We start from the raw sequence: 12,528 nt of genomic DNA, 5'->3' as shown, positions 1-12,528 counted from the left end.
TCTTAACTACTTTGCTATATAATCCAATCCATTCACACCACCAACCACTGGGTGCTTGTCTCCTAACTCTGCCCACTGACCCCCACAAACACCTACCAAGCAACAAAATCTCTAACAAATCCCTACAACAGAATCAAACATGCCCCTGCCAATTCTAAAGCTCCATGTTTCTAAATATGAACCTACATAATTAATAACTTCATATTTCCTTTAAGGGTTAAAGAAAAGAGAAGCAATAAGAGACGAAAAGAGAATGAATTGCTAATTTAAAAAACCCAATAATCTAAAGTTCCAAGGAATAAATGCTATTAAAAGAAAATATGAATGACTTCCATGGTGGTCCAGTGGTTAAGACTCTGCACTTCCACTGCAGGGTGCACAGGTTCGATCCCTGGGCAAGGAACTAAGATCCTGCATGCTGTGAGGCACAGCCAAAAAAAATTTTTTTAAAAAGAAAAGAAAAGAAAGAAAACATGAAAGAACTAAATCTCCAAGGAAAAGCTATTAATCAACTCAAACATTTATTGAATTCCTACTGTGTAACTCTTACTAGGTATCAGAAACAAAGTTTAGTAAGACACAGTCCTGCCTTCCAGGTACCCATGATCTAAGGGGCTTAGTGACTAGTCAGCAACACACTATATAGTAGCATCTCCATATCCTCTTAAAACTCACCAACCAGTTGGACAAATACTGTTGTCAGGGAATTAACAGTCAAATGGGAGAATTCAACTGCCCAAAATAAAATCATCTGGCATACCAATAGCACGACTGAAACTGACTTTATCTTTTCAAAAGCAACATCCTAATACCTGTCCAAAATAGAACTAGAATCAACCTGATATCCAACATACTTAAATTTTATTATTACAAACCCAGATTTCAGGGGTGTTCTTATTCAGCTAAAAGAAAGAGCTAATATTTTCTACCTCTTCACTCACTTCCTTTGAATGACTGTGTTACCACATCTAGTTCCTCTGCCTCAATTTTTAGTTCCCCTTTTTCCTAGTTACATGACTCCACAGCCCACTTCCCACCAGCTATCTCTGCATTCCTGTCAGCCTCTATCTTTAGTGTCAACATAAAGACCAGATTTAAGCAGCTCTCAGGGATAGTTCCTTTCACTAGATGACAACATACATTCCACACCTACCTGCCTGAGGCACAGGGAACACTGCTGGCAGGGACTGATTATTCTTCTATATCTTTTTGTTTTGTATCTACGTTAAAAAATACAACTTAGGCAGTCACAAACACTGCTCAAGTGAGTGAGTGAAAGATGATGAGAATGTTAATTATAAAGAAGATAACAAAGATAATATTTACTATGTGTCAGATACTGTTCTAAGCAGTTTACCTTATTTAATCATCACTACAACACTCCAGTTTACAAATTAAAAAACGGAGGTATTTATAGTGACTAAGTAATTTGATCCATATCACATAGCTAGTCAAGTTCCCAGAGCAGTCCACTGAAAATCATTTAACCCATCACGTAACTGAACCACAGAATAACAGTTCACTTCAGGTGAAAAAGAAAGAAGACAAGGAGTGGCAGATGTTAGAATCAACAGAGGAAAAAAAGAGAGAGAGAATGAAAGAAAACAAAGGAGAAAAGAGAAACAAGGAGAACTCCATTCCCTGTTCAGTCTATAAATCCTCTACCTCATTTCAAAAGTCATCCTAAGACTATTCCAAGGACTTCGGGGACCAATTTGAAGAAGAGATCTGAATAGCAATGGACTCAGTCCTTTAAAGGTTCTACTTCCACTCCATCTCAAAAAGATCCAGACTGTTCTAGAAAAATCTAATCAACCAGTTTCCTACTAAAGAGGGTAACACAGGGTGAGAAATCTCATAGGGATTAGATTTGCTATGCCCTCAAAAAGCTACGGTATAGAAAACAGCCTGGCTGTCTCAAGTTCTACAATGATTCTAGGCCCTTCCACAAGAGCTACAGTATGAAAAAGCATGGCTGAGGACCACATTAAGCTTTGGTCAGCAACAATTCTGACCCTTCTATTTCTCACTTAATGTCATTAAGCAAATCGCTTGCACCCTGAAAGAAAAACCAGTAAATCCTTTGCATAGCACCTAGAGTACAGGCGTACACACACACACATCACACGTACAGATACAGTTAATTCTTCTTTTCTAGCTTCACATAAATGAGAAATAGGAAATATATACACTTTCTAGTGTAGAGGACAGTAAGACAGTAGCCCAGAAAGGACTACAAAGGTTTTGAGGAGCAACCTTCTTCTCTAAAAACTCTGCTACCCACCATCAAACGTAAGGCCATTATGCTGCCTGCATCTGCCTCACAAGATGCAGTGTTGCTCCAGGACCTTGCTTCAGACATACATCATGGGAGACTTACAGAGGAATACCCAAGCCCCAACTCTCCCATCCTTTCCCCAAGTTCAGAGGACTTGGCTTAAGTACCTACTGTTAAGGACTGAATGCTTGTGTCCCCCCAAAATTCATATATTGAAGCCCTAAGGAAACGTGATAGTCCTAGGAAGTGAGGTCTTTGGGAGGTAATTAGGTTTCGGTGAGGTTATGAGGGTGGAGTCACCATGATGGTATTTGTGTCCTTATAAGAAGAGGAATATAGATTAGAGCTTCCTGCTTCTGTCACCACGTGAGGACACAGCAGCAAGGTGGCCATCTGTAAGACAGGAAGAGGGCCTTCACCGAGAACGGAATCTGCTGGCACCTGGATCTCGGACTTCCCAGGTTCCAGAACTGACCATATGGAGGAAATGGTGAAATGAAAGAGATAATTTGTGAACGTGGCTGAAAGGCTAAACAATTGGTCTGAAAGTTTTTTCAAACTGTCACAAATCTAAAAAAAAAAAAAAAAATTCCAATATATTCACTGGAAAAAATTTGCATGTAAGTGGAACCACGCAGTTCAAACCTGTGCTGTTCAAGGGTCGACTGTATAAAGAAAACTCCAGGTTCAGAGTGGATTGATGGCAGAAAACCAGAGTGAACAGTCTAGATGCAAGCCAAGCTCTCAAGATTAAAAAGTCAAGATGGAAGAAAAAACTCATCAGGTTTTTGGTGACCCTCAGCAGAATTCATCCAAATGGAAGCCTGTCCAATAAGAAGAGCAAATCTACGGGTCTGTGAGGAACCATTACACCAATTTCCATAGTGGCTGCACCATTTTATATTCACACCAACAATACCAAGGGTTCCAGTTTCTCCACATGTTTGTCAATACTTATTTTCTGGGTTTTGATAACAGCCATCCTAATGGTTATGATATGATATCTCATTGTGGTTTTGACTTGCATTTCTCTAATAATTAGTGATTTGAACATTTTTTCTTGTGCTTACTGGCCATTTGTACATCTTCTTTGGAGAACTGACTATTCAATTTTTTTGTCCATGTTTAAATCTAGTTGTTTATTTTTTTGTTGTTAAACAGTAGGAGTTCTTTATATATTCTAGATGTTACCCCCTAATTAGATATATGATTTGCAAATATTTTCTCCCATTCCATGGGTTTCCTCTTCACTCTCTTGATACGTTCTTTGAATGCACAAATGTTTTAAATTTTGATGTAGTCCAATTAATCTATTTTTTTTCTTTTTATACCTGTGTTTTTGGTGTTATAGCCAAGAAATCATTGCCAAACCCAAACTCATGAAGTTTTTCCCATATGTTTTCTCCTAAGTGTTTTTTTAGTATTAGCTCAGCTCTTATGTTTAGGTCTTTGATTCACTTTAAGTTAATCTTTTGTATATGGTGTAAGGTAAGAGCTCAACTTCATTCTTTTGCATGTGAATATTCAATTTTCCTGGCACCATTTGCTGAAAAAATATGGAACACTTTACAAATTTCCATGTCATACTTGTGCGGGGGCCATGCTAATCTTCTCTATATCATTCCAATTTTAGTTTATATGCTGCCAAAATGAGCATTAGATGTCTTTCAAAGTTAAAATTATCTTTGGGATTTCTCAAAGAGCCCCTGGAAAATCACAATGATTTATACATTTATCTTATAAAAAGAGAGATGCCAGAAATATTTTAGGTTACTTTGATATACTTTATACCCCTGAACTAGCTCATCACTATATAAGGAATTCATGAGAATTATCAAATGAAAAGATAATTTTGTACAGATTAAATGTTATTCATATAAAATTTTCTGAGATTGTACATCGTGCAAAATAAACTGACAGGATCAAGAGATTTGTTAATGCCTTCATTGTCCATGAGGTAATCTAAACCAAGGAGAAGTATTAATAAAACTCTTCAGAATGGAAAAGAAAAGAGATAAGACCATTATGCTTCTCTTCTGACTCATTAATGTTAACTTCAGGTTGAAATTTTCTATGGACATCTTGTACAATTTTTTAAAGTATCACTATCAAAGTCATTACAGATACACCAATTACCAAGAAAAACAGTAAGATTCTACATAAAACACACAGCATTTAAATATATGTGCTCATCAGCACTCAAGACAGCACACACTCTCAAGAGCAACATTTATCACGTACTTATTGTACATGAGATCTCATTAAACATCAAGCAATAAAATAATGAGCAAGGTCCCCCACTTTCAAGTAATAGCTATGCACGTGCACCTGTATGTTTGTAAACACTTTGTAAGATTCCATTATTTTGTTATTGTATAACACTCCATTATTTAGGTCTTTTTAAAAACTTTTCCTTTAAGAGATGTTTTTAGGCATGAATAAATTTTACTGTTTAAATTTACTTACTGCTAAAATGTCCGCTTCTACAGGCAGTAGGTTTAGGAATGCAAAGAGCTGGACAGTCAAGATGGTATAGACTTGTGTGGCCGACAGCATGAGCATCCCGATGGAGAGCAGCATCTCGCTGTAAAATCACCTGGAAGACAAGCAGATGAATAACAATAACTTCTGGTGCATTGTCCTTGAAAATAAGTTATTTGATATATTAGTTCCTGATGTCCAAAAATATCTCTTAATTACAAACATGGATTAAGATTAAAATGAAACTTGTATTTCAAAAGCACAATTGTTTACACAGATTTGGACATTTAGGTAAACACTCAGTGTTAGTCAATACCTACATAACTCAAGGTGACTAAGTTCTATGTTTTAGCCACAAAATAAAGATCCTCCCACAGTTCTCAGTTTATAGTACAGCTTGTCTACCAACTCAATTATGGGACGAGCAAGATTTCAGTCAAAATAATGATTAAAAATGCACAAGCACCTTTGATTTAAAATTTTTTACAAAGAATTTTATAATCTGTAAATTTACTTTTTGTTTATTCTTGAATATTGTACCCACATTAGCATACATTTTTAAATGGCCATTTATTATAAAGTAATACTTTTTGCCCTTTTCCTCCTAGCAATATATACATACCTTTCTGCTTATTCTTGATATTGTACCCACATTAGCATACTTTTTTTAAATGGCCATTTATTATAAAGTAATACTTTTTGCCCTTTTCCTCCTAGCAATATATACATACCTTTCTGCCTCTCTACATCCCAATGGCAATAGTGCAGCTACCTCTCCCAACCTCACCCAATTCTCTACATGAATCCCTATCTATCTTACAGCAAAAAGGTACCATGAAAGAACTCAATGTTAACCAAGTAAGTAACAAAATTCTCATTGGTAAGCCTCAACCAATTGTATAACATACTTCTTAAATGGTGAGAATGGAGTTTACAAAGACAAGAGCCTTTATAATGAATTATTTCATTAAATACCACAAATTCACATAATAGCAATTTTGATGATGATTGCTGTTGGTAAAGCTCTGGACTTAGAGACTACCAGAGAGACTCACAATGACTCTTTGACACACACTGAAAGAGAGATACCTTGAATAATTTTTGAACTACCATCTTACAAAGCCATTAATAACAGAGATAAAATAAAGGTGAAAATACGTTAAACATATAGATTTATCCCAGAGACAGAAAGTAAATTAGTGGTTGCCTGGGGATGGGAGTAAGAATCAGGCAGAGAGGGGGGACAAATAGAAATGGGAATGACCACTCGTGGAAATGGGGGTTCTTTTCGGGATGATGAAAATGTTCTAAAATTAGATTGCGCCGATGACTGCACAACTCTACAAATAAACTAAAAATCACTGCACTTTTTACTTTAAATGGGTAAATTCTATGGTGTATCATATCTCAATAAAGCTGTTTTTAAAATGCATAGATTTGTTGGTATTAGTTTCTTAAGTAAAATACATTTTATAATATAGCTCTGTTGAGAAAAGAGTTAACACAGCAGGTCTGAGACTGCTATCCTTAGAAAGGCCTGCTTACAAGGTTGGCCCTTCGCTGGCATCCGAGGACTTAAGATTTCAGGAGGGTTCCCATCATTCTCTGATAAGAACAGTTCATTGTACCTAAATTCTGCAAACAATGTGGTTTATGTTGAATACCTACTTTCTTTCTGGGAGTCTGAAATTTTGGTATATGCTAGGTGGAGGGTGCCTACCTGAATAGCCCCCAATATAAACCCTGGGCACTGAATCTCTAATGAGCTCCCCTGGTAGACATTTCACATGTGTCATCATAACTCACTGCTGAGAAGTTAAGCTTATCCCCTGAGACTCCACTGAGACTCTTAAAAGCTCACACCTGGTTTTCTCTGGATTTTACCCCATGTACCTTTTCCCTTTGCCAACTCTGCTTTGTATCCTTTCACTGTAATAAATCTTAGTCATGAGTACAATCATACGCTGAGTCCTGTAAGTCCTTCTAGTGAATCACTGAACTTGGGGGTGGTCTTGGGTACCCCCATCATAACCACATTATACAATTTCTAGGCAGAAATCATACCATAAAAACATATAAATCCTTATAAAATAAGGTATAGTTGCTACTAAATTTTGCTAGAAAAAATAAATACACAGTATATTGACCACTGACCTGTTTGGAAAACTTAACCTGAATAAGAACTATGACTTCCCTTGTAAAGTTTTGGAATTCCCAGCTAACTTTAGGGGAGCGAGATGAACTTAGAGTTTAGAGGTGAAATAACTCTTAAGGATAGGAATGATAATAAGCACAACAACTCTAACTGACCACTTACTAACCGGACATTGCTCTAAGCATGTTATTGAATTTAAGTCATCTAATCCTAATAACACCCTATAAGGTATCATTGCATAGTTGGGGAAGACTTAGGCCCTATTAGGGAACTTGTCCAAGATCAAATAATGAATAATAGCAGAGCCAGTATTCAAACCCAGGCAATCTGTCTCTGAAGTCTACATGCTAACACCCAAATGAAAACAGCATCAATATCCAAGGTTGATGTCCAAAAGGTAGAGTAATGGATCTATGCTTACACAGGTACTCAAGGGCTTCAAACCAATGTTCGTGGCACAGCAGCCACTGGAGTATTTACTTCTTTTGCTGTGTGTGTGTGTGTGTGTGTGTGTGTGTGTGTGTGTGTGTGTGTGTGCAGTGGGTTTTGGTTATACTTTTTATTGTCTTTTTTAAAATAACACATTCAGGACTTTTTAAAGTCTCTATTTACAAAACGAATTCTTGTTCATTGTAGAAAATGTGTGAAAAATTAAAATCACTCATAATCACCAAATAAAAGAATAACCAGTGTCCATATTTTGATGTATAACCCCCCATTCTTTTAGTCATGTGTAAATTCAAATATATACTTAGCAAAATTGGGATACACTATAGATGTTTTGTTAACTATTCTCTTCACTTACTGTATTATGAATATTTTCCTAATTCATTACTATATTTGAAAAAATTAAAACTTTCAAACCCTGTACCATAACATCCCCTCAAGAACCCTTACAGACAGCAGTCCATGAGACCCGCTAGGGCTTCCACCCCTTTCAAACACTACTTTTTTTAAAAATCTATCTCATATACTGGGTTCCCATATATGACTTTGATATACAAAATGAAAACTACTGGTCTAAAACAGGATGTATAACGACCACATGATATTTCGTATAAATGTTCTATAACGGATTTAATGGAATCCATATTGTTGGAGATTGAATTTGCTTCTTCTTATAAACTCTGCAGTAAATATTCTTATAGTTAAACCTTACAAGTACATCCTTAATTTTTTTAGATTAAAGTCACAGAAGTGAGTGGTAGTAGTATAACTGTGGTAAGGAATATGAGATCTAGTATTAGACAGACCTAAGTTTATATCTCAGCACTGCCACATGCTAACAGTGTGATTCTGAGGCAAAAGTATTAAATTGCTTCCTCTGTAAAAGGAGATTATTTAGGATTTAAAAGACAACTGTAGTGAATAAATACAAAAATACATATAAGGACTTAACACAACAGTGAAATACAGGAGGAGAAGAGTTTGGGTGGTGATGCCAGTAGATGAGAGAGAAAATACAGAAGGAGAACTACAGTTAGTGGAAGTGAGAGCAATTTGGGAATTTTTTCACTTAATGTTTATGAAACATTCTAGTGGACATGTAAACAGTGATAAATAGAAGTCAGGAGCTCTACCCAAGGCATAAGAGAGATTTAGGAATCATCAACAAACAGGTGATAACTAAAGTGATCTTAATGTAAAAGTAAAAATTAAAAAGAGAAGAGGGCTAAAGAAAACTGAATGTCTAAATTTAGGTACAAACAGAAAGCAGAGAAAAGAAAGAGAGAAAGAGATTGATTTCACAAAAGCCTAGAAAAAAAAGAACTTTAAAATGAATGTGGGGGAAGGAAGGCAGTTAGTCAACAGAAGTAAATGTTGGAGAAGAGGCAAAAAGGTCTACAATTTTCACATTTTTAAGAGTCTGTCCAGGGAATTCCCTCGCGGTCAGCGGTCAGGACTCCGTGCTTTCACTGCTGAGGGCCCGCGTTTGATCACTGGTCGGGGAACTAAGATCCCACATGCCGCGCAGTGTAGCCAAAAAGAAAAATTGTTTAAAAAAAAAAAAAGAGTCTGTCCAAACTAAACAAGTAAGTTTCCAGTAATCGAACAGGTGCCCTTGCCCTTGCTCTGATCAGCTTACTGTTTCAAGAATGCACCCTGCTGTTACCAGCACTAAATCTTTATTCGTGTATTATCCAGAAACTAAAATATACTCTACCTACAAAGGAAAAACTATGAATCCTTAAAATTGCATGCAAAATTTTATGTATGTATAGATACATGCAGTTTCTTGAAAAAGGTCCATGGTTGTTAATGCAGTCTCCAAAAAAAGCACAATAGGGTTTTTTTTGTTGTTAAATCTTCCCTTCTCCAAGAAGTTTTCTGGAAGGAAAAGTTAAACAAGCTTAAATCCTTTGTTACTTTCTCCCAGCACTTAAACTACTGGGTTGGGATAAATATAGACTGTCAACTGTATCACTAGGCAACATTATTTATTGTAAAAATGACTTTCTAATTGGTGAAAACTGTAAAGACTGTATGTAGGTTAACTGTAAAAATCCTTGAGAGACACCAGACAGGTTTCTAGAGATGTATCCATTCCCACCATCTCTGATCATACCTAATTTTGCCTTCTATTTGACAAAATTCTACTACTAATTATAAACAAACATTTTATCTGAAATTAGCTACTTGACTCTGTCTAAAGGGTTTTCCAACTAGCAAATTCTCATTCTACTTTTCGTCAGTCTATATCACCTAAGATGTATTCTTGCCAAAATTATTTTAACCCAGTTCTAACAAGCCTTTAGCTCTAACTTCAAGTTTACAAGAAATACATGGAATAGAATTAAATAAGTAAAATAAAATGGATGTGTTACTTGAGGGCATTGCCCCAATTCCTATAAAATTAAATGGAATAAACAAAACAGTGTTAGGGGGACAGAATGGGAGAACGGCATGAGACTGTTGTACATTAAAAGAGATAAAAAACATTACATCCAAATGCCAAACACAGGTTCAAGCAAACCAACAATAAAAATACAATTTAGGAACAAGAGGGACAATGTGAATGTAGTCCAGATATTAGATAAATTTTTTAAAATAATTGTTGATTTTCTAGGTATGATGACAGTATTGTGGTCATATGAGAAAGTCCCTATTTTTAGAGCTACCTACTGAAATGCTTACGAATGAAATGTCATGATATCTGTAATTTACTTTAAAATTCTCCAGCCAAAAAAAATAAATAAACCAAAACACTAATCAACGTTAAATCTAGGAGAAAATTATATTGAGGTTCATTATACTATTTCTCTACTTTTCTTTATGTTTGGTAATTTGTATAATAAGTTTTATTAATTCAGTGAATAAATAACTGTTTTAACTCTTCAGTGACCTTTTTATAGAAGGCCTTCAGTCTCATTTTTTTTTAATATGGTATAATACACACAACATAAAATTTACCATTTTAAACATTTTTAAGTGTAAAGTTTAGGTTAGTGACATTAACTACATTCAAATTGTGCAACCATCACCACCATCCATCTCCAGAACTTTTTCCTCTTCCCAAAGTGAAACTCTGTACTCATTAAATACTGATTTCCCATTCCCCCTCCCCCTAGCCTCCAAGCAACCACTATTCTACTTTCTATCTCTATGAATTTTACTACTCTATATCAGGTAACTGATATAAGTGGAATCACTTTATGTCTATTTATGTCTGGCTTATTTCACTTAGCATGTCTTTAAGATTCGTCCACGGGCTTCCCTGGTGAAGCAGTGGTTGAGAGTCCGCCTGCCGATGCAGGGGACACGGGTTTGTGCCCTGGTCCAGGAAGATCCCACATGCCGCGGAGCGGCTGGGCCCGTGAGCCATGGCCGCTGAGCCTGTGCGTCCAGAGCCTGTGCTCCGCAACAGGAGAGGCCCGCGTACCGCAAAAAAAAAAAAAAGATTCATCCACATTGTAGAATATGTCAGAATTTCCTTCTCTTTTCAGGCTGAATAATATTCCATTATATGTATTTACATTTTGTTTATCCATTTATCTATCAATGGATGCTTTGGTTGATGCCACCTTTTGGCTACTGTGAACAATGCTGCTTTGAACACGGGTGTACAAATATGAGTCTCTGCTTCTTTTGGGTATATATCCAGAAGTGAAACCGCTGGATTATATGGCAATTCTATATTCAATTTATTTGAGGAATCACATACCATTTTCCACAACAGCTGCACCATTTTACATTCCCACCAGCAATACATAAGGGTTCCAATTTCTTCATATCCTCGACAGCACTTATTTTCTGCTTGATAACAGCCACAGTAATGGATATAAAGTGGTACCTCATTGTGGCTTTGATTTGCACTTCTCTAATGATTAGTGATGTTGACCTCTTTTCATATGCTTATTGGCTTTCTGTATATCTTCATTGGAGAAATAATTATTCAAATCCATTGCCCATTTTTTAAATTGAAGTATACCTGATTTACACTGTTGTGTTAGTTTCTGGTACAGCAAAGTGATTCAGACATATGTGTGTGTGTGTATGTATATTCTTTTTCAGATTATTTTACATTATAGGTTATTACAAGATAGTGAATATAGTTTGCTGTATAGCCCTATACTGTAGGACCTTGTTGTTTATCTATGTTATATATAGTAGTGTGTGTATGTTAATCCCAAACTCCTAAGTTATCCCTCCCCCTCTACCTTTCCCTTTTGGTAACCATAAGTTTGTCTTCTATGTCTTTGAGTCTATTTCTGTTTTGTAAATAAGTTCATTTGTATCATTTTGTTTTTTAGATTCCACATATAAGTGATATCATATGATATTTGTCTTTCTCTGACTTACTTCACTTAGTATGATAATCTCTAGGTCCATCCATGTTGCTGCAAATGGCATTATTTCATTCTTTTTCTGGCTGAGTAATATTCCATTGGGTGTGTGTGTGTGTGTGTGTGTGTGTGTGTGTGTGTGTGTGTGTGTATACACACATATATATACACACATCTTCATTATCCATTCATCTGTCGATGACACTTAGGTTGCTTCCATGTCTTGTCCTTTGCCCATTTTTAATCGGGTGGTGGTGGTTGTTGAGTTTTGAAAGTTCTTTATATATTCTGCATATATTTCCCTTATGATATATATGACTGAAATATATTTTCACCAATTCCATGGGTTGTCTTTTCACTCTGCATAGTGTCCTTTGATACCCAAGTTTTTAATTTTGAGGAACCAACTCTTGATTTTGTTAATTTTCTACTGGCCTTGTGAATTTGAGAACCTTTGAACTGGGGCTGGTACATGTGGTTATCCATATGGCTTAAGAGCACAGATGCCAGTTACTCATCTAATGCTGTACTGGTAGTTGCAAAATTTAAAAACTTCCCCAAGCAGCAGAGTAATCCTAACCTCACATTTAAGTTTGTGACAATACCATGCAACTCATCTACACAAAACTATATTCTAAACTTCATTTTACAGATGGGGATGCATTTAGTAAGTGTTTAAGACCAACATTACTTTCAGGAATTTGCTTTCCAAATAATCTTTAATCCTGAAGATGACTCACAGTCTGACATCAACTAGTTCAGTACCAAATAACACTCAAAAACAGCTAACCATCGCCATAAGAAAGCCTCTGAATAAGCTCATATTCCAT

General features: G+C 36.0%; 1 protein-coding gene and 1 non-coding gene across 3 annotated transcripts in view; both read right to left on the bottom strand.

Moving 5' to 3' along the window:
- The window catches only part of RNF13 (ring finger protein 13), a 140,371-nt gene that overhangs the window by 104,038 nt on the left and 23,805 nt on the right, over positions 1 to 12,528 (bottom strand). For both annotated transcript variants that reach the window (XM_032629661.1, XM_032629660.1), the window contains exon 2: positions 4,745 to 4,874. Coding sequence is in view for 1 of the 2 variants with exons in the window: in XM_032629660.1 (XP_032485551.1) it covers positions 4,745 to 4,858 (114 nt within the window). In the remaining variant the exon portion in view is untranslated. The remainder of the gene's footprint in view (positions 1 to 4,744; positions 4,875 to 12,528) is intronic.
- On the bottom strand, positions 3,829 to 3,935 carry LOC116753749. The gene has a single exon (XR_004349850.1). It is a non-coding gene; the product is annotated as a U6 spliceosomal RNA (small nuclear RNA).

This window comes from Phocoena sinus, chromosome 4 (assembly GCF_008692025.1).
Source record: "Phocoena sinus isolate mPhoSin1 chromosome 4, mPhoSin1.pri, whole genome shotgun sequence".
Classification (NCBI taxonomy): domain Eukaryota; kingdom Metazoa; phylum Chordata; class Mammalia; order Artiodactyla; family Phocoenidae; genus Phocoena; species Phocoena sinus.
Note: the sequence above shows the minus strand (reverse complement) of the source record. Positions and strands in the feature narration are given on the sequence as shown.